We start from the raw sequence: 18,984 nt of genomic DNA on the forward strand, positions 1-18,984 counted from the left end.
CCGTCTGTCAGGAGCTGCCAGAGCCGTCCGTCTCTCAGGAGCTGCCAGAGCCGCCCGTCAGTCAGGAGCTGCCAGAGCCGCCCTTCACTCCGGAGCTGCCGAAGCCGCCCTTCACTCCTGCGCCGCCAGAGTCGCCCTTCACTCTGGCGCTGCCGGAGTCACCCTTCACTCCGACGCTGCCGGAGTCTCCCGCCTGTCCGGCGCTGCCAGAGCCGCCCGTCAGTCAGGAGCTGCCAGAGCCGCCCTTCACTCCGGAGCTGCCAAAGCCGCCCTTCACTCCGGCGCTGCTGGAGTCCCCCGCCTGTCCGGCGCTGCCGGAGTCTCCCGTCTATTCGGGGCCTGCTGCAAGGGTCCCCCGTCCGAGGTCGGCGGCGAGGGTCGCCGCTCCAAAGGCGCCACTTCAGTGGGCCAAGACTATGGTGGAGTGCGGTCCACGTCCCGCGCCAGAGCCGCCCCCGCGGACAGATGCCCACCCAGACCCTCCCCTATGGGTTTAGGTTTTGCGGCCGGAGTCCGCACCTTTGGGGGGGGGAGGTACTGTCACGTCCTGACCTTAGTTCCTTTTTTATGTCTCTGTTTTAGATTGGTCAGGGCGTGAGTTGGGGTGGGCATTCTATTTTGTGATTTCTATGTTTGTATTTCTGATTGAGAACCATACTTAGGTAGCCTGTTTTTCCCATTTTGAGTTGTGGTGATTGTTTTCTGTTTAGTGTATGTCACCTTAGAGAACTGTTTCGTTTCTTCCATTTCACTTTGTTATTTTGTTTTGTGCGTTCAGTCAAATAAATTATGAGGAACACTTACCACGCTGCATATTGGTCTGATATTTCCTACTCCTCCTCAGACGACGAAGAGATTCGTTACAGCCCTGCTGAACACGACCCATGCCCTGTACATTAAATTGCATATTTCGGGTTATTATCTGTCTACACTTACACAGAGTTGCAGTACAAGGTTTCTGTTTGTGCCATTGTCTTACAGTAGTAGTAGTATTGGCCTAACTTCTATGTTGTTGTATACAGTGTGTTAACTAAGGTGGGACTAGTGTGACACTTCGTCTATCTTCATTTCTTTCAGCCATCGCTCCCGATGCTGTGAAGACCCAACCAGTGGACCGAGTCGGAAGGTGGGCCTTCCTCTCCTGCGGCCCCTCCCCTTCCTCACCCTCAGCCAATCCTAGATTCAAACCACAGCCCAGTTTCCCATAGATACTTTCTTACTGCTTTGGTCCTTCAAGATCACATAGTTCCATCATGGTAAACAAAACTCAGATTGTTGCATAGTAAGAAAAAGCTGTGAGAGAGAAAAAGCTGTGAGAGAGAAAAATCCACTAGGCCTATTTGTTGGTGTTGTTTTGGAGAAAATAAGTAAGGCAATAGATAAAATTAGAGAGAGTGAAGAGGAAGCGTTGAACACGACTGGTTGAAAGCTATTTTTGCCGAAGAAAAAAAGCAACGATTTCTCTTTTTAACACTGTCATTTCAGTGATGAGATTAACAGGCTCAAACAGAAGCTCGCATGCAAGTGAGGTAACAGATTGACATTCTGTCCACGAATCACACATACACGCACTTTGACCTACGGAACCCCTGCACACAGGGCTTTTGCGTAAACAAGCACTCCTAACATAGACGTTTTCTCCTGGAGCCCACCACACTCTCTCCAGTCTCATGATGATGTGTGAGGTGATGCCCACCATTTCGGAGGACGGGCGAGGAGGAGGCCCCTCCTCTCCTGGGGTTGGGACTGGGATTGGAGGCCCTGGTGGGGCCATGGGGGGAGGGGGCTACGGTGGCCGAGGGGAATCCAGGGGCGGGGGTGACGAGGGAGGCAGCACAGGGAACCTGGAATCCCTGATGGTCAACATGCTGACCGAGAGGGAGAGGCTGTTGGAGAGCCTGAGGGAGACCCAAGACAGCCTTGGGACGGCCCAGCTACGCCTCAGAGAGCTGGGCCACGAGAAGGACTCCCTCTCGAGACAGCTGTCCATCGCCCTGCCACAGGTACAGTATAGTGTGTGTGTTTGTGTGTTTGTGTGCTTGTGTGTGTGTGTGTGTGTGTGTGTGTGTGTGTGTGTGTGTGTGTGTGTGTGTGTGTGTGTGTGTGTGTGTGTGTGTGTGTGTGTGTGTGTGTGTGTGTGTGTGTGTGTGTGGTGCAGTTGTGTTTGGGTGTGTATGGGGTACAGTTGGGCGATATCCAGATTTTCATACCGTCATATCGTTTCTGTACCATGTATTACCGAATTTGCACACAAGGGGCGCTTTAAAAAAATTAAAAAACATTAGGGATCTTCATCTAGGAGGATCTGCTGTAACCAAGAAGCTTGATCTTGACATCTAGCCACTTAGCTAGCAAGTTAGCAAACTGAATGCATAGCTAGAGGCCTGAGCTGGATATCATTTATTACATCTTAGATTGCTTATAGCTATGCATAACTTATAGTTAGAAGCAGTGGCATAGCACGCACCCACCAACCCCATCAGTATTTTGAAATATCCCGGTATACGGTATAAACGGTATTATCACCCAGGCCTAGTACGGGGGGTTGTGTATAGTACATCGGTGTATGAGTGTGGGTACTGTCAGTATATGTTCATGTGACAATGTGGGTGTGATTGGCATGTCTAACTGTGTGTGTGTGTGTGTGTGTGTGTGTGTGTGTGTGTGTGTGTGTGTGTGTGTGTGTGTGTGTGTGTGTGTGTGTGTGTGTGTGTGTGTGTGTGTGTGTGTGTGTTGTGTGTGTGCTGTGTGTGCGCGTGTGTGTGGTGCGTGCGTGTGTGCGACCGCATGTGTGTGTGAGTGTGTTCGTACGTGCGTGTGTATGTGTCAGTTGCAGAGCCAAGCTGGCTCGAAAGAAGTCCCTGTAGTGACAGATCAGTGTGCTCCATCCACCACGTAGAGAAATAACTATAGGCTGTAGACAGGGACATCAATTCATTCTACTACTGCCTTTTTAGAATAGCCACACTAGTATTGTGCTTACACATGGAGAGGGTTTGTGCTTGTGTTCCCTTTTTGTCTTTTTGCTCCCTTGGTTGTTTCAGCTTTTTCTTTTAGCAATTTTTCATCTCAGAGTGAGGGATTTTTTTGTTTTTTTGTTTTTAGCACGGTCATAACCATACAGTTATTGGCAATAGCTTAATAGGGAATTAGACAGTAGTACTATATTCATATTTTCATTAGATTGACCTTCATGGCCACCGTAGGTGGAGGGCTAATCTTCTTCAGTGGGTATATTCTCCCTCAAAAAGATCATATTTAAATCAGGTTCGATGAAACATATATTTGTTAACCCATCCTCTACCTGGGCACACACACAGCTTATTGTGAAAACTAGATTGTGGAACAGTACCCCAACACCGTTCTGTGATTTGAGATTGGAGCTAATACGTTTCATATATAAGTACACAGCACGCATACAATAAACAAACAAACGTATGTGAACTGCACAGTATACATAGCACACGACAACCTATTTGGACCATGTGATAAAGGGTATGTTTGTATGTTACTCTTTCAATATGAGTGCTAATGAATGGAGCCCATGGTCTATCCAATGACCATACAGTCAGATAGCGAGAATAAGAGAGAGATGGAATAAAAAAGAAATGAGAAGAGATGCCAAGTGAAATTCAGAGCTTTAACCCAAACAAGGACCAATCCCAGAAGGCCGAGCGCCAACGGTCCTACTGTGTCACCATCTGTATACTCCCCCTTCTCTTATCTCCGATTTGCATTTCGAATGCAACTGTTACTGTGGCTTTGCGTTGCAGCGTAACACGTCGCCGTTGCAGTCCTCTAGTCTGAAGGTAGTCAAGTGGTTCTTGTGCCTCAACAACAAAGGTTCTAAACCTTGTGCCTACAAAATGAAGCTAAAGTTGTTGGTGTTTTTTCCCCCCTCCAAGTAATTGAGATCATGTTTTTTTTCCCCCGGGAAGGCTTGTGATCATAAGGAATAATTAAACGATGGTTGCATGTTATATTACCTTGTGATGGCAATACTGTTGTTGACAGTGTGTTTCCAGTCTTGCGCTGTAAGTGACACGTCAATGCTGTGAGTGTCTCTCGCCTCTCCATTGCATTTCAGTGCAGTGTCATTGTGTAACACAGTGATATAATCCTTGAAGGCCAGTTCACAGAGGAGGTTACGAGCCTGAGACTGATAGTGAGTGAGCGAGTGAGTGAGTGAGTGAGTGAGTGAGTGAGTGAGTGAGTGAGTGAGTGAGTGAGTGAGTGAGTGAGTGAGTGAGTGAGTGTTAACAGAGTTGGTTGCACACCTTGCAGGTCAAAGTATATTTCCTGTCATTTTGCATCTACTTTGATTGTGTGCATGTGAGCATGTTACAGGTCGCCCATATTGTTCATGAATGTTATGTTGCTTGGGGGCTGTGCAGGAGTTTGCTGTGCTGACTAAGGAGCTGAATGTTTGCCGGGAGCAGCTACTGGAGAGGGAAGAGGAGATTGCTGAGCTCAAGGCGGAGAGAAACAACACACGTGTAAGATGTTTATCGGCCATTTTACTGACTAGCACTCTCACAGCAGTTGTGTTTGTTCTTTCTCACACATCATAGTTGTGGCATCGACTTCGAAATACTCGTTCTTCTCCTCCCTAGTACTCACTTTCACATTTTCTCCTTCCCTCCTTTTTTCTCCACATGTTTCTCCCCCTTCTCTTTCTGCTACATGCTCTTCCAACCCTCTCTGCTCCCTCTAAACAATCTTACTCGGTCTTTCTGCCACCTTTCCTTGTCTCTCTCCCTCTCCTCCCCCGCCTCTCTTACCTTCTCTCTCCTCCCTTTTCTTTCTTTTTCCTCTCCTTTCTCTTTCTCCCCTTTTACTTTGCCTCTCTCTCCATCTCCATCCTTGCATCTCTTACTCCTCTGCCTCTCTCTTTCTCTCTCCTCTTCTACCTCAATCACTTTATCTCTCTCTCCTCCCGCAGTTGCTACTAGAGCACCTGGAGTGTCTTGTGTCTCGTCACGAGCGCAGTCTGAGGATGACGGTGGTGAAGAGGCAGGCCCAGTCCCCGGCGGGGGTCTCCAGTGAAGTGGAGGTCCTCAAGGCCCTCAAGTCCCTGTTTGAGCACCACAAGGCTTTGGATGAGAAGGTGGGCGACCAGGCTGCCATTTTGGGGTCTCCATCCCAACTCATAAGCAGCTACTGTAGCTTTCTCTCAACAGTCGCTTTTTCTGTTTGTTGCTTTGATGGAAAAGATCCATACAGACACATTTCTCAGCGTTTCTCAGTCATTTCCTATTTTTCGGCCCATCAGGTTCGAGAGCGACTCCGTGTGGCCCTTGAGAGAGTGACCCTTTTGGAGGATCAACTACAAGCGTCCGCTCAAGAGGTAAAAGTCATACGGGATACACATGTTTTATTAGAGCACGTTGATGCTCCATTTCACGATAATAAGAAAATGCATTCAATATATTTTGTTCACCATTTACCTCTCTTGCAGGTGATCTCTTTAAGAGACCAAATTAAAAGACGACAACAAGGGTTGGACGGCGGGAAAGACGTAAGGGGGGTTCATGCACGTCGTTTCCAGTGTTTGTGTTTGTTTGTGTCCTAAAGTTAACAGCAGCACGTTAGCAGATAACTGGCGTTATGATGCCGTTTTCTTCTTTAGTCTGTCTCTTTGATCATCAACCGTCTGATGATGGGTCTAATTCATCTTGTTCCGCATCGCTCTCCTTTCTCGATGCCATCTCCCCCGGCGACAACAGCGCCTACCCAATGGACCCTCCTCTGGATTGGACGACGGTGAGATCGACAGACAGAGAGAAACGGAGATAGAGCGACAGAGAGCCGAGCTCTCCCAGCTGAAAGAAAGATTGGCCCTTATGTGTCGACAGGTTGGTTTGAGAGAGAGAGAGAGAGAGAGAGAGAGAGAGAGAGAGAGAGAGACAGCGACAGAGAGAGTATGTAGCCTGCCCTACATGTATATGTATGCATTGCCTAGTTTATAATGAACCATAATCTAGCGTATATTGTTATGAACCATTCCCAAGAATAGTGTGTGTGAGAGAGAGAGAGTGAGAGAGAGAACAAGGGTGAAAAAGAGAGAAGAGAGAGAAGAGCGATAAAGAAAAATAGATTTGGGTTGGGGTTTGTATGAAGATTGTTAAAACCAGTTCCCCCCTTCCCTCTTGTGGACAGTCATAGCATTGCATCTGTTCTGCAAAAACCACACAGTGCATGACAGTCTTTTTCTACGTAGCTTAACATAAACCTGCCTCTGCCCAAACCAGTGCTTCACGTCTTCACTCATGAAGGCCCTCTGTTCTGTTATGGTCCCTTATTGTCCCTTAACCATCTTATTGCTCTTCCTCGTGTCACGTCAGGTTGGGGAAATAGAGGAACAGCTTGCAGCCGCCAGGAGGGAAGTGACGAAGTCGGAGGAGGCCAATCAGAAGCTCCAGAGGGATGTGAAGGAGGTATGTCAGGCCAATCTGTTCTTGGCCAAGGCCTTAGATCAGGGGTGGGCAAACCTTTTGGCTAGAGGGCCACATCGGGATTATAAAATTCTACTAGGGGAGGGGGGGGGGGGGGGGTTCTTTGTCAAAATTGATTTGCAGGCCAGAAATATGGAAGTTATTTACAAAGTAAATACGCCCATTATCATTTCTACATACTCTCTACTTAGTTTTAGATGTTCAAATGTAGCCTGGAGCATTTATTTCACACAAAATAATCATTTCCCCCCCCAAAAAACAAAATAACAATAATTGGCTGGCGGGCCAGATGCGATCCACGGGCAGTAGTTTGCCCACACCTGACTTAGATTCTATCAGCTCCCGGGCCTCTCTGTTCCAGCGACTGTTCCATCCCACTATGTTCATCCAAAGCAAATATCTCAAAGCACAGAGCATTGGAATGCCTAGTATGAATTTGGGGAAAAGAGGCATTTATGAGTCATATTCATCATGGCTACTCATTTCAAAGTCCAAACAAATGGCTGTACCAATCCCAGATTGCTCATTTAATAGTAAATGGTTTATAATACATAATAAAGGCCTATTTAGCTACTTATATTACACATGCGTGCCTATATTGTGATACCTATACTAAAGTTGTACCTCTTGGATAGAAAACCAAAGAAGAACCGTAGGTGACAAGATAGACAAGAGGACCTGTGCACGTATACAATGACGGAACACACGTGATAATGAATAGTCAATCAGTAGTCAATTCTGAATGTGCACATTCTCCTGTTAGATGTTTAGGTTGCCATTTGATGCTGTTCGGAGTGGTACAGTGTGCCATGTTTAATTGATGTGTTTCTTTGGATGTTTTAAACATGCTTCGCTATGTCTCTGCATCATTCAGGCTCTGTGCCAAAGGGAGGATATGGAGGAGAGGATCACTACATTAGAGCGCAGGTAACCCTCTTTTTAACACGATTTCTAACACCCGGGACTATGGTGCCAAACCACCAGGTGTTTTCCTCGTTATCGGAAAAGTTGTCACCAAGGTGTCACCAACACCTGTACCTCGCAGCTTACCTCTTTATCTCGCCGTTTTATCTCACTGTTTGGGTATTTTCAATTGTCACAGCGCACTGCAAGAGTTGGCTTGTGTCTCTACATGCTGTGAAGAGTGGAAGTTCATAGCTAATGGTCAGGGATGTAGAGGAGCATAAATGCACTTAAACATCATTTAGGCGCCTTTATATTGGTGAAAAGCGTTTACGTTCCTTTCGTGCCAAATAGCTTTTGCGTTTACAATGCTCGCTGCCGACGTTCATCGTGGGTAATATCCCCCCCCGCTAACAATGTGTCCATGTCGTTTGCAGGTACCTCAGTGCTCAGAGGGAAGCAACCTCTCTACATGACGTCAAAGACAAGCTGGAGAATGAGCTGGCCAGCAAGGAGTCACTGCACAGACAGGTAATTGGTTAACGAACGACCACGAGCGTGGCTTACATAGATGTACAGTAACCCTGTGCAAACGGATAGGTTATATCCAGAGTAACGTCTTTTAATACTTAGAGCCTGATTCTTATGGCCAATTTCCTGGATCTAGATGTATCTTTGACAGGTAAATCATTCTGAATGGAGAATCTCCATTGAAAGCGTGTGTTAGTCCAGGGCAAGGCTTAATCCGGGTGCAGAAAAACGTCCCTCGGACTCAGACTCGGATTTTAGTACAGCGTATCAGAATATCTCAGACTTCATCCGCTCTCTTCCCTCCTCTCTTCCTGTGTGTTGTCAGAGTGAGGAGAAGAACAGGCAGCTCCAGGAGCGTCTGGATGACGCCAAGCAGAAGCTCCAGCAGACCCTGCAGAGGGCCGAGACACTGCCCGAGATCGAGGCCCAGCTCGCCCAGAGAGTGGCTGCCCTCAACAAGGTACTGTCGCGTACGGGATGTCTGCGTTCGCTGCCTTGATCCTGTTTTCGAGTGTGGATCGGAACTGTCTGTCCGTGGAACTGTTTTTGTTTTGTCCATCCGTCTCTTTTCCACATTCTACCTGAACGCGTCCGTCTCTGTTTCGGTCTCCCGTGTTTCCTGTCTGTCCGCCTGTCCGTCTGTCCGTCTGTATGACCTGAGTTGTCCTCTTATTGGCAGCCAATCTATCATTCAAGGTGTTAGTCTGAGTTTATGTTTGATCCCATGTACAGTCACTTCCTCTCGCTTCTCTTTTATAGGCAGAGGAGCGCCATGGGAACTTTGAGGAGCGACTACGACAGATGGAGGCACAACTTGAAGAGAAAAATCAGGCATTGCAGAGGGTAATAATGCTCTGTTTGTTTGTCCACCTGCCTTTTACTAAATCTCATGCGGGATTCTGACAAGTTGCGGCGCATTATGCCGCCTATAAGTGGTGAAGTGTTACATTGTGTTCTGTACCCTCCGTTTTGGCCAATCAGTTCAACCCAATCCTGTCTTTGTGAACTGTTTGAACTCTTATTGAAACCAAAGTTGGTTATTATTTTACTCCTTCACATCTGTTTTCTACCTTGACCCCCCGACTGTGTCCTTTTGTCTACATTTCAGGCAAGGCAGAGAGAGAAAATGAACGACGAACACAACAAACGCCTCTCGGACACGGTGGACAAGCTACTGTCCGAGTCCAACGAGAGACTGCAGCTTCACCTCAAAGAGAGAATGGCTGCCCTCGAGGAGAAGGTGCTCTAAAGCTTTGTTAACCATACGCTAAATTAAGCTAAAATTACCATTAATGCTCAGTAAGTATATATTTTTTTTAATCAACGTAATCAACAGCAAACATGAGTCAACTTGGCACAATCACTCCTCCCCTCATTTAGAATTCCCTGTCAGAGGAGCTCGCAAACATGAAGAAAATCCAAGATGATCTGCTAGCGAACAAGGTACATATCTTCCCCTTATTGTATCCAGTCGGGTCAGGTTTCATTACGTATGTTGTTACATCTGTGTATACATGTGATGAGCACATCAGCTGTACTTTATACCGACTTAAAACTGTCAGGAAGACTTTGGACTGCCTTTTTACGGCTATACACTGACTTTTGCAAACCCTTTTTGGAATAATAGGGTAGGTAGTTTATGCTCACTCTAAAAAGAAAAAGGTTCCTGGAGTATCCTTTTGGGAGTTGTTCAAATTGAAACTGTGGGGGGGGGGGGGGGGGGGCCCTATAAGTTCTTCCTTTTAATGGATACTCAAATTAACCTTTTGAGGAATCTTTTTGGGGTTCATATTTGAACTACCCCCCCTCCCCTGTTGTTATTATAAATAATAACAATACGCACAACAATAACACAGTGTTTTAGTTCTCAGCGTTTATTTTGATTTTAGTGGCAAAGCGGAATTCAAATATGAAATATGAGGTAAACTCCCAGCAGAGCCCCACGTCCAATCGGTATTTCATCTGGCGTGTGGATGCTAATGTGTTGATGTTCTCCGTATCCATAGCCAGAATGAATTTGCAGTGCATGTTGATCGAACAGGTTTCATGTTGTATTCATCGGAGGTTGAGGGAGGGTGAAGTCTGTGAATCCAAAAATTGTTGTAATTATACAGATTAACCAAAACATGCACTCGACAGCGTTCGTACCTTGGTGTTTGTGGTGAATGTGAACGATGAAAACTGTTCTGATAATGGTTTTCATACCCACACCGTGTCCATAATGTAAAGGCCGATGGGATATTCATTGAAGAGGCAAGGGAGGAGGATGGTAAATGGGATCTGCATGACATACCAATACCAATTGACATACCTTTGTATGCCGCCTCTTCTACCTGCAGACACAGACACAAAAGTGAGCGGTTAGCCACCCAACACAGCTAGCCTTCAACACAGATAGCCTACATATTCATACCTTTTTGCTTGATTGATATCCACTGGATTGTGTCCATTTTAGAAAGATTTGCACAAATATGAAAAGATAAATGGTATCACAAAACAGTATGAATTTAGGTCATACAAGGGACAAAACGTACCTTAAATTGAGGCGATCTTTACATTTTTTTTAGTTAAGTGCCTGCACCTGCTGTCTTTCAAATCCAAATGTTTCAGTTTCCTGCAAGAACCCCCACCAACTAAGGAGGTTCCTCGATGAACCCCTCCTCCTATGGGGTTCATGGAAGAACTTTTTGGGGGCAATCGTCAGTGCCAAGAACCCTAAGGTTCTTCGAAGAACGTTGAGGATCTTTGAAGAACCCTTGTTGAACCACTTCACTTCCTCTTTTATCATCGCAAGGGTTTATGTGTTCCGCTGCAAGAACCGGAGACCAGTCACACTGCTCTGCACCGACAACAGTGTTTTGAGACCTAGACATTTGTGATCAATTAGTTCTGTCCGTTCTTTAGTTATTCTTTGCCTGCTTCCGTATCCGTGCTTTGTTATGTTCTTTTAATAGGGCAATAGATGCATGTGAAAAAAAGTTGAAACTTTTCTTTTACTGGAATATTATGCCATCCTGTACCCTACTCTGCTCCCGTCTCTCTCTCCTAGGACCAGCTCATAGCTGAGCTGGAGAGGATTCAGCTGGAGCTGGATCAACTGAGGGGCAGGCCTGGCTCTTCCTATTCCAGGTTAGCCACAATGGAGCTTCAAGGGTATTTATAAATACATTTTTTATATATTTTTTTTTATAAACGCATCAAATTAACACATTTGTTCTCTCTTTCGAGGGAAAACTAACACTTTACCCTTCGTAAAATAGACTTTCTAAATGTTTTTTCAAAAATATTTAGCAAAGAGACGAACAGGACAAAGAGTTGATTTTAAGTTTAGGTTGTTATTCTCACTTTCTGTCAGTTGATGTAGAATTTGATTTTTTTCTAATGTAGTGAATGTAACGAATAAACCATTGTTGTGATTAAGGATCAAATGTCACAATAACTCAATTTGTTTGAATATTTGAAGTATTTTTTTCATTCAAAAAGTTAATTTTATTCAGGAAATGGCGGCAATACATAAAAAAAAAAAAAGTGCTATAACGAATAAAGCAATTTTATTTTCTCATCTCATAAAATCTCACAAACTCTGTAGGACGAGCAACGTGAGCTCACTTCCCTCCACCCTTTTTCGAAGATCTCTTCCAGGGAGTGCCTCAGAGCTCCGTTACCCCCAGGGTGGTGGCTCCCTCCCAGCCGGCTACGGCAGCTCCTCCAGTGGCGTGGTGGTCCGGAGGGCACACCGCGGCCGATGGGCTCCCCCCAGGGATGACAGCAACAAGGTGAGGATCTCATCGACTACCTACAGGACTGTAGCTCCCTGGTGGCCTGGTTCCATACTGTAAGGGCTATAGCCAACCTGCGAAAAGAAAACAAAAGAACTGGTGCACACTTATGGCTCCAATGCAAAAAATATATATAAATACCAACGTTTCGACAGCGATGCTGTCTTCATCAGGGTTTCAACTCCTAACTCCTGTCCCACAACGTACAGTATAGAACCAGGCTAGCTCCCTGGGCGGTGCCTAATGTATTTTCATTATTTGTGATTGACTGAGTGACCTGTCACTCCTACACATGGGGGCCATTTTGTTTGTGTTGTGACTTTATACGTGAGTATAAAAGTAGCTAACAGCATTCCAAGTCATGTTGGACTGCCTGTAGGAAAAACATGACGAGGCAACCTTTCATTTAATCATCTCTACTTATTTCCCTTTCGCTTTAATTCTTTCATACTTCCTTTCTTTCTGTCTCCCTCCTCTCTCTTGTTTCTCTCTCTCTCCTCCCGGTCTCTTGACAGTATGGAGAGTGGGACAGTGGCAACATGCTGGGTCCCGGGTTCGAGGGGGGAGTCGAGGGGGGCTGCTCAGATGACGAGGACGACAGGGAGACCCTGTTTGGCTCGGAGCTGCTCTCGCCCAGCGGACAGACAGACGTGCAGACCCTTGCCATTATGCTGCAGGAGCAACTGGAGGCCATCAACAAGGAGATCAAGTAAGTATTCAGCTACACCGCGAACAGGAATAATGGGTTTTTGAGGTCTTAACACACCTACAAATGCCTCAGAACTACCAAAGAAGATTTGTGAGGCGGTAAAGAAAAGTAGTGTACGCCACTCCAGGTTCAAACCAGAGCCTGGGGAGCTCTGCCTAACCAGTCAATCACACTACTCTCTCACTTGAGTGTCTTAACGAGTTCTTTTCTGACCATCTCATTTTGTAGCTTTGGCAAGGATGTGTGTGTTTCCCATCCCAGTTCACTCCTCGCCCTGCAGGTTTTTTACAGACGTCTCCCCACCCTATTCCTGCAACCCTTCTAGTTTAGTGTACCTGTACGCACAACCCATATGGAATTCTGGGTCGCTGGTAGCGTCTGGTACTGCCGATCTACGGCCAATAAGGCTGAGTTCATCTCGGCCCACGTTGCCCTTCAGTCCCGACACTTTTTGTCCCCGACTGTGACATGGGTTTTCCCAGAGAACACTGCGACTCCAGCTGCTCTCTCGTCGTCAACGTGTTCTCTCATAGTTCGAGGGCATCTGGTTGTCAGGGTGGTGGCACAGGGCTACTCATTTCTCCTAAGTGGAGATTTTCTCTTCCTCTCTCTCATCTGTCCATCTCCTCATTTGAATTCCATGCTGTCACTGTCACTTGTCCACTCAAGCTTAACATTGTTGTCATCTATCGCCCACCAGGTGCCCTTGGAGAGTTCCTCAATGAGATTGACACCTTGATAAGCTCCTTTCCCGACGATGGCTCACCACTCATTGTACTGGGTGACATTAACCTCCCGAATTCTCACTTCAGTTTATTTATTTCCACTCCTCTCCTCTTTTGACATCACCCTTTCCAGCCACCTCTCACTCACAAGGCAGGCAATACGCTTGACCTCATCTTCACTAGAGGCTGTTCTCTTACAGATCTCGCTGCAACCCCCCCCCCCCCCCCCATATCTCTGATCACGACTTTATTTCCTCCAACCCTGCCCACTCAGCCCTTAACCAGATGCTCATCACTGCGTGCTTACAGAACAGGGTTTCGGGCAGCTGAGTGGAAATGCAGTAAAATTAAACTTCCGAAGGACCTATCATCCTCCCAACTCCCTCCGCTCTACCTTCTCTTCCTCTGTATCTGCCGCTAAAGCCACTTTCTAACACTCTACATTTCAAGCATCTGCACCCAACCCTGGGAAACTCTTCTCCACTTTCTCCTCCCTCCTCAATCTTCCACCTCCTTGCCCTCCACTTTCTCCTCCCTCCTCAATCTTCCACCTCCTTGCCCTCCACTTTCTCCTCCCTCCTCAATCTTCCACCTCCTTGCCCTCCACTTTCTCTTCCCTCCTTCATCTTCCACCTCCTTGCCCACCCTCCTGCCTCTCTGCGAACGACTTTGAAAAAAAGGCTGACGACATCCGTTCCCCCACACACAGAACTGCGAATAATGATGTCCGGGCTAAGGTCTAGGTCCTCTCCTCTTTACACAATGTCACTCGGCTCTGTCATATCCTCACATGGTCTCACCTATCATTGCTATGAGGATGATACTCAATTACTTTCCGCCTTCAGCTCTTCTGACAACCAGGTGGCGACACGCATCTATGTGTGCCTGGCAGACACCTCAGCTTAGATGTCGGCCCACCACCTTAAGCTCAACCCTGACAAAACATAGCTGCTCTTCCTCCCAGGAAAGGCAAACCCGCTCCAAGACCTGTCCCTCACAGTAGACACCTCCACAGGTTTCCCCTCCAAGAGTGCAAAGGAACTTGGCATGAACCTGGACAACACCCTTGTCGTTCTCTGCAAACATCAAAGCAGTGACTCGCTTTTCCTCACACTCCACTGGCTTCCAGTCGAAGCTCGCATCATCTTCAAGACCCTGGTGCTTGCCTACGGAGCAGCAGAGGGAACTGCACCTCCTTACCTTCAGGCTCTGCTCTGCTATATCCCAATTCGAGCACTCCGTTCCACCACTTCTGTTCTCTTGGCCCTCCCACCCCTTGGGTAGGGCAGCTCCCTCTCAGCCCAGTCAAAGCCCCTCCTCTGTCGTGGCACACTTTTTTTTAAACCAAAAATCACTTCTCTTTTCCCAATAGCATTGACTTTGCTGATAAATACTTTGTTCAGGGAAAATGTACTTGACACGATTGTGATGTGTTGTAACTTTTTAAATTATTGTTTTATTGTTCATCTCATTATTTTTCCTTTGCCAATGAAGATAAAATACACAATAGTGTTCAATCCTTGTTGACAATGCCACTGTAAGGTAGGCCCATAGTACAGATTAGCATTAGTGCACTCGAGGAACGGGCTGTGGCGAAAGTTCAGAGTTCTAGGAGAGTTGCGTCAAGGCCACCCGCAACGTCCTCATAAGAACTGCAAGACAGAACTGGTGACAGTTTGACGTCTGAATCACTGAATAACTCTGTCTGTCAGTCTATGTTAAATCATCAGGAACAATAGCGAAGTGAAGGACTAAACCAAATCAAAATAGGGGGTGCCACAACGACGGGACATAATTACAATCTAGAACCCAAACTAGAACCCAAACTCAATCTAGAACCCAAACTCGCTCCACTAGTCAAATACACACAAGCACACACACACCAGTAATTCTACCACCATCTACTAGCTACCACAGCAATTCCTGGCCTCGTCTTCCTCAATTATGTTCGCCTCCACACTTCAACACACATAATGTTTGGACAATCTCACCAGATTCCCAGTAGTCGATGGACCCTGTCGAACTCCCAGTGAGCGTGGTACACGTGCCCACCATCTGCTTCTTTCCATCTGCTTCTTTCCGTCTGCCTCTCGTCCGTGCTTGCTTCGTCACTGGTTCTGTTAGACTGGTAACTAACTGGCTGTGGCTGTAACGAGTGCGGGAGGAGGGAGAGAGAAAGGTGTATCCTTCCCTCGATACAAGGGGATCCAAGCAGGTGCGCCCGTTCAGATAATCAGAGGCAACCTAACATGAGTTAGGTTCACACAGCAAAGGGGCTGGTTAAAAGCATGAGATTAACACATTGTATACAAATCACAATAACACCCTTTTGCCACATATGAAATATCTTCTGTTCCCATTCAATGGGTGATCCTGAGGTCAATTCCACATACAAAAACGCATATCTAAAATTGACCTCTGCCTTTGCTTTGTCCAAACCAGGAGTGAATACCGCAGATACAGAAAGAAAGACTCACACCTCCTATGCTTTACTCAATCCAGAGGTTTATTCCACAAGCATATTATTAAGGTGTCCACATCACCAACAAACTATCATGGTCCAAACACACGAAGACAGTTGTGAAGAGGGCACAACAAAACTTTACAATTGACCTCGACTAACCTTTTCCCCCGCACATTGACTCGGTACCGGTACCCCCTGTATATAGCCTCGTTATTGTTATGTAATTTTTATTGTGTTACTTTTTGGTTAGATTATTATTTTTAAAAATCACTTGGTTTATATAGTAAATATTTTCTTACCTCTACATATTGAACTGCAATGTTGGTTAAAACCTGTTAGAGCTACTAGTTCCCCTTTGGGAACTCACCCCACCCCCCCTGAGCTGTAATGTGGCGCAGGGAACGCAATAAATAATCCTAAAAATATTTAACCTCCACAGAATCGCTTGAAAAATGGCTCAAATGAAAGATAAAGAAGTTATTTATCTACCCAGCAAGTCAGATTTCTAAAATGTTTTACGGCAAAAACAGCACATATTTATGTCCAACCACCACTGCATACATACCTCATTAGCATAGCCAAGTAGGAAAAAATATGCAATCAACAAACGCAGGATTAAAAGAAAAATCATTTCACTAACCTTTTGAAATCTTCATCAGATGACAGTAATATAACATGTTACACAGTACATTCATTTTTTTTCAATAATATGCAATATATATCCATAAATCTCTGTTTACAATTATGCATCGTTCAAAAAATGCTACTGCAATGTCAGGAGAAATAAATAGCTCCGGCAGATAACGTCAGCTAACAAGGAATACACATCATAAACTTTGACTAAATATGCATGTTTTACATATGTATGGCAAGATAAACTTCTTCTAAATGCAATTGCTATGTTACAATTATTTTTAACGTTACATTTGGCGTTTACTAGGCTATAATAGAGTGTCGGCGCTCTCATTTAGCATGCTGACTCCTCTATCATGGAGTCGGCAGAAACCCAAAATGAAGACGTAAATATTCCCTTACCATGGCTGTTCTTGCTTCAGAAGACGTGGAAGGGTTAATACTCACCAAGTTAGCGTTCAGTTTGCAAGTCTGTGTCTTTCCGTTCTCAAACTAGACACTTTTCGGTCGAAATGTATGCAAATTTCAAGTGGCTGCGCACCAAAACGTCGAAAGTATACATTATATTTCGAGTAAACTTGTCAAACTATGTTTATAATTAAGCCTTAGCATGTTATAAAGGTCTACAGCAATCGTGAGGGCGAACAGATTAGCACACGTTGTTCAGTCTGTCCTGGGAGAAAGAGAGAGAAATATCCAATCTCCCATTGGTGAAACTTTTTTTTTGCGTCACCGGGACGTTTGGTCACGCTGAACGTCTCGTGAGCACGCGATTCTCACAGCGATTCTCACAGTTACACGCCTCATCGAAAGCAGGCTTCACGCTGAAGACATAGAACGTGTTTCCATGGTTATAGCTGTTTGGGAAGTGTGTATACAATGACGGTCAAAGTGATGGCAACTTTTCCCATTACAAGAGAGACTTTGGGAGAATGCATGCCCTGAGACTTCTGCTTTAGCTAGAGACAAAATTTAAACGGTTTTATAAGCTTTAGAGTGTTTCCTATTCGATAACAATTTTTAATTGCATATATTAGCAACTTTTGACAAAAATTTATCATGGTTTATATGGGTGCCGAATTCCTCCAGAAGGGGCAGTATTCAGGGCTAGCCCCAATTAAGGGCTTGTAAGTAAGCATTTCACAGTAAGGCTGTATTCGGCGCATGTGACAAATACAATTGGATTTGATTTGATTTTGATACCACAAACATTTATTCCTCATCTCATTGCGGCTATCCTCAGTTTAGGAGTAAAATGATAAACGTGAGTTATGTTCACTCTTTTTGTACCCTCTCCTCTCCTTAACTCCTCTCGCTCTGTTTTCTCCCTCTCTCTTCTCCTTTCCTTACTTTTCCACTGACCTCCACTTGCTTCCTCCGTCTCATCTCTCTTCCTCTCCTCCCCTTTCTCTTTTACTCTCTCTTTCCCCATCTCCTCTCAGGCTGATCCAGGAGGAGAAGGAGAGCACTGAGCTGAGGGCGGAGGAGATCGAGAGCCGGGTGAGCAGCGTGGCTCTGGACTCCTCTCCTCTCCCCCCCTCCTCACTGGGTGGGGGCAGGGACAGCGTGGGGAGGGGCTACATGACCCCCTCCCTCACCTCCTCCACCCTGGCCTCCCCTTCACCCCCCAGCTCTGGACATTCCACCCCCCGACTGCCACATTCCCCTGCCAGAGAATCAGACAGACAGGTACAGTACCTTACGGCTGTGGCTATCTGTGATTGGAAGCATATTGCATTTCAATGTATGTCTTCGTGGTTGTGGCAACCCAATGGGTAAGGCTAATTGAAATGACATCATAATGTCAGTTTACATTAAGAACTGGTTGAGATGGTGCTGACGGAGATGGTCGACTTGAGAACAAGATGGATGAGCTTCGTTTTTTGAGTTTCCTACCGATGGGACGTGAAAAGTTGCAATATTCTATCCTTTTCAGAAATTTGGCTGAAGGGTGATATGGACATAAAATTCAAGTGTTTCTCCATGCCTCGTTGAGCCTAGACAGCAGACTCAGGCAAAACCAAAGGGGTGTTCCTCCTTGTAAACAACAACTGGTGTGCTGCTTCAAGCTTTTGCTCACCTGAACTAGAATACCTTATGGTAAATTGCGTACCTTTTTATCTACCAAGAGAGTTTTCATCTCTAATCATCACTGCTGTCGACATTCCACCACAAAATGAGAATGGCACTAAGCAGGCACTCAACGAGCATACAAGGCCCTCCCTTGCCCTCCCTTTGGAAAATCAGACCATGACTCCATCCTCCTGCTTCCTGTTTACAAGCAAAAACTCAAACAGGAAGTACCAAAGACATGCTCAGTACAGAAGTGGTTTGATGAATCAGATGCTAAGCTACAAGACGGCTTCACTAGCACAGACTGGAATATGTTCAGGGATTCATCCGATAGCATTGAGGAGTTTACCACATCAGTCACGGGCTTCATCAATAAATGCATCAATGACATCGTCCCCACAGCAACCGTGCATACGTATCCTAACCAGAATCCATGAATTACAGGCAGTATCCTCGCCGGGATAAATGCTAGAGCTATACATTTTCAAGGAACAATACACAGACTGGACACTCTCTCTCAAACATGGAAAAAAATCAATATAGGACTAAGATAGAATCCTACTACACCGGCTAAGATGCTTGTCGGATCTGGAAGGGTTTGCGGACTATTGTGGACAACAAAGGGAAATCCAGCCGTGAGTTGCCCAGTGACGCAACCTCCCATTCGAGCTGAATGCCTTCTATACTCGCTTTGAGGCAAACAACACTGAGC

The 18,984-nt window shown here is 45.8% G+C and overlaps 1 protein-coding gene across 4 annotated transcripts in view; it reads left to right on the forward strand.

The window, feature by feature from the left end:
* The first annotated feature begins 1,082 nt into the window (after nucleotides 1-1,082).
* Nucleotides 1,083-18,984, forward strand: part of LOC115106612 (liprin-alpha-3-like) — a 40,088-nt gene continuing 22,186 nt past the window's right edge. For all 4 annotated transcript variants that reach the window (XM_065008002.1, XM_065008004.1, XM_065008003.1 and 1 more), the window contains exons 1-17: nucleotides 1,083-2,003; nucleotides 4,395-4,496; nucleotides 4,943-5,107; nucleotides 5,273-5,347; nucleotides 5,459-5,518; nucleotides 5,727-5,855; nucleotides 6,345-6,437; nucleotides 7,330-7,382; nucleotides 7,796-7,889; nucleotides 8,215-8,349; nucleotides 8,649-8,732; nucleotides 8,998-9,129; nucleotides 9,270-9,332; nucleotides 10,939-11,042; nucleotides 11,521-11,665; nucleotides 12,184-12,377; nucleotides 17,642-17,888. In XM_065008002.1, coding sequence (XP_064864074.1) covers nucleotides 1,671-2,003; nucleotides 4,395-4,496; nucleotides 4,943-5,107; nucleotides 5,273-5,347; nucleotides 5,459-5,518; nucleotides 5,727-5,855; nucleotides 6,345-6,437; nucleotides 7,330-7,382; nucleotides 7,796-7,889; nucleotides 8,215-8,349; nucleotides 8,649-8,732; nucleotides 8,998-9,129; nucleotides 9,270-9,332; nucleotides 10,939-11,042; nucleotides 11,521-11,665; nucleotides 12,184-12,377; nucleotides 17,642-17,888 — 2,208 coding nt within the window. In that variant the 5' untranslated portion in view covers nucleotides 1,083-1,670. The remainder of the gene's footprint in view (nucleotides 2,004-4,394; nucleotides 4,497-4,942; nucleotides 5,108-5,272; nucleotides 5,348-5,458; nucleotides 5,519-5,726; nucleotides 5,856-6,344; nucleotides 6,438-7,329; nucleotides 7,383-7,795; nucleotides 7,890-8,214; nucleotides 8,350-8,648; nucleotides 8,733-8,997; nucleotides 9,130-9,269; nucleotides 9,333-10,938; nucleotides 11,043-11,520; nucleotides 11,666-12,183; nucleotides 12,378-17,641; nucleotides 17,889-18,984) is intronic.

Source organism: Oncorhynchus nerka, linkage group LG23 (genome assembly GCF_034236695.1).
Source record: "Oncorhynchus nerka isolate Pitt River linkage group LG23, Oner_Uvic_2.0, whole genome shotgun sequence".
NCBI lineage: Eukaryota > Metazoa > Chordata > Actinopteri > Salmoniformes > Salmonidae > Oncorhynchus > Oncorhynchus nerka.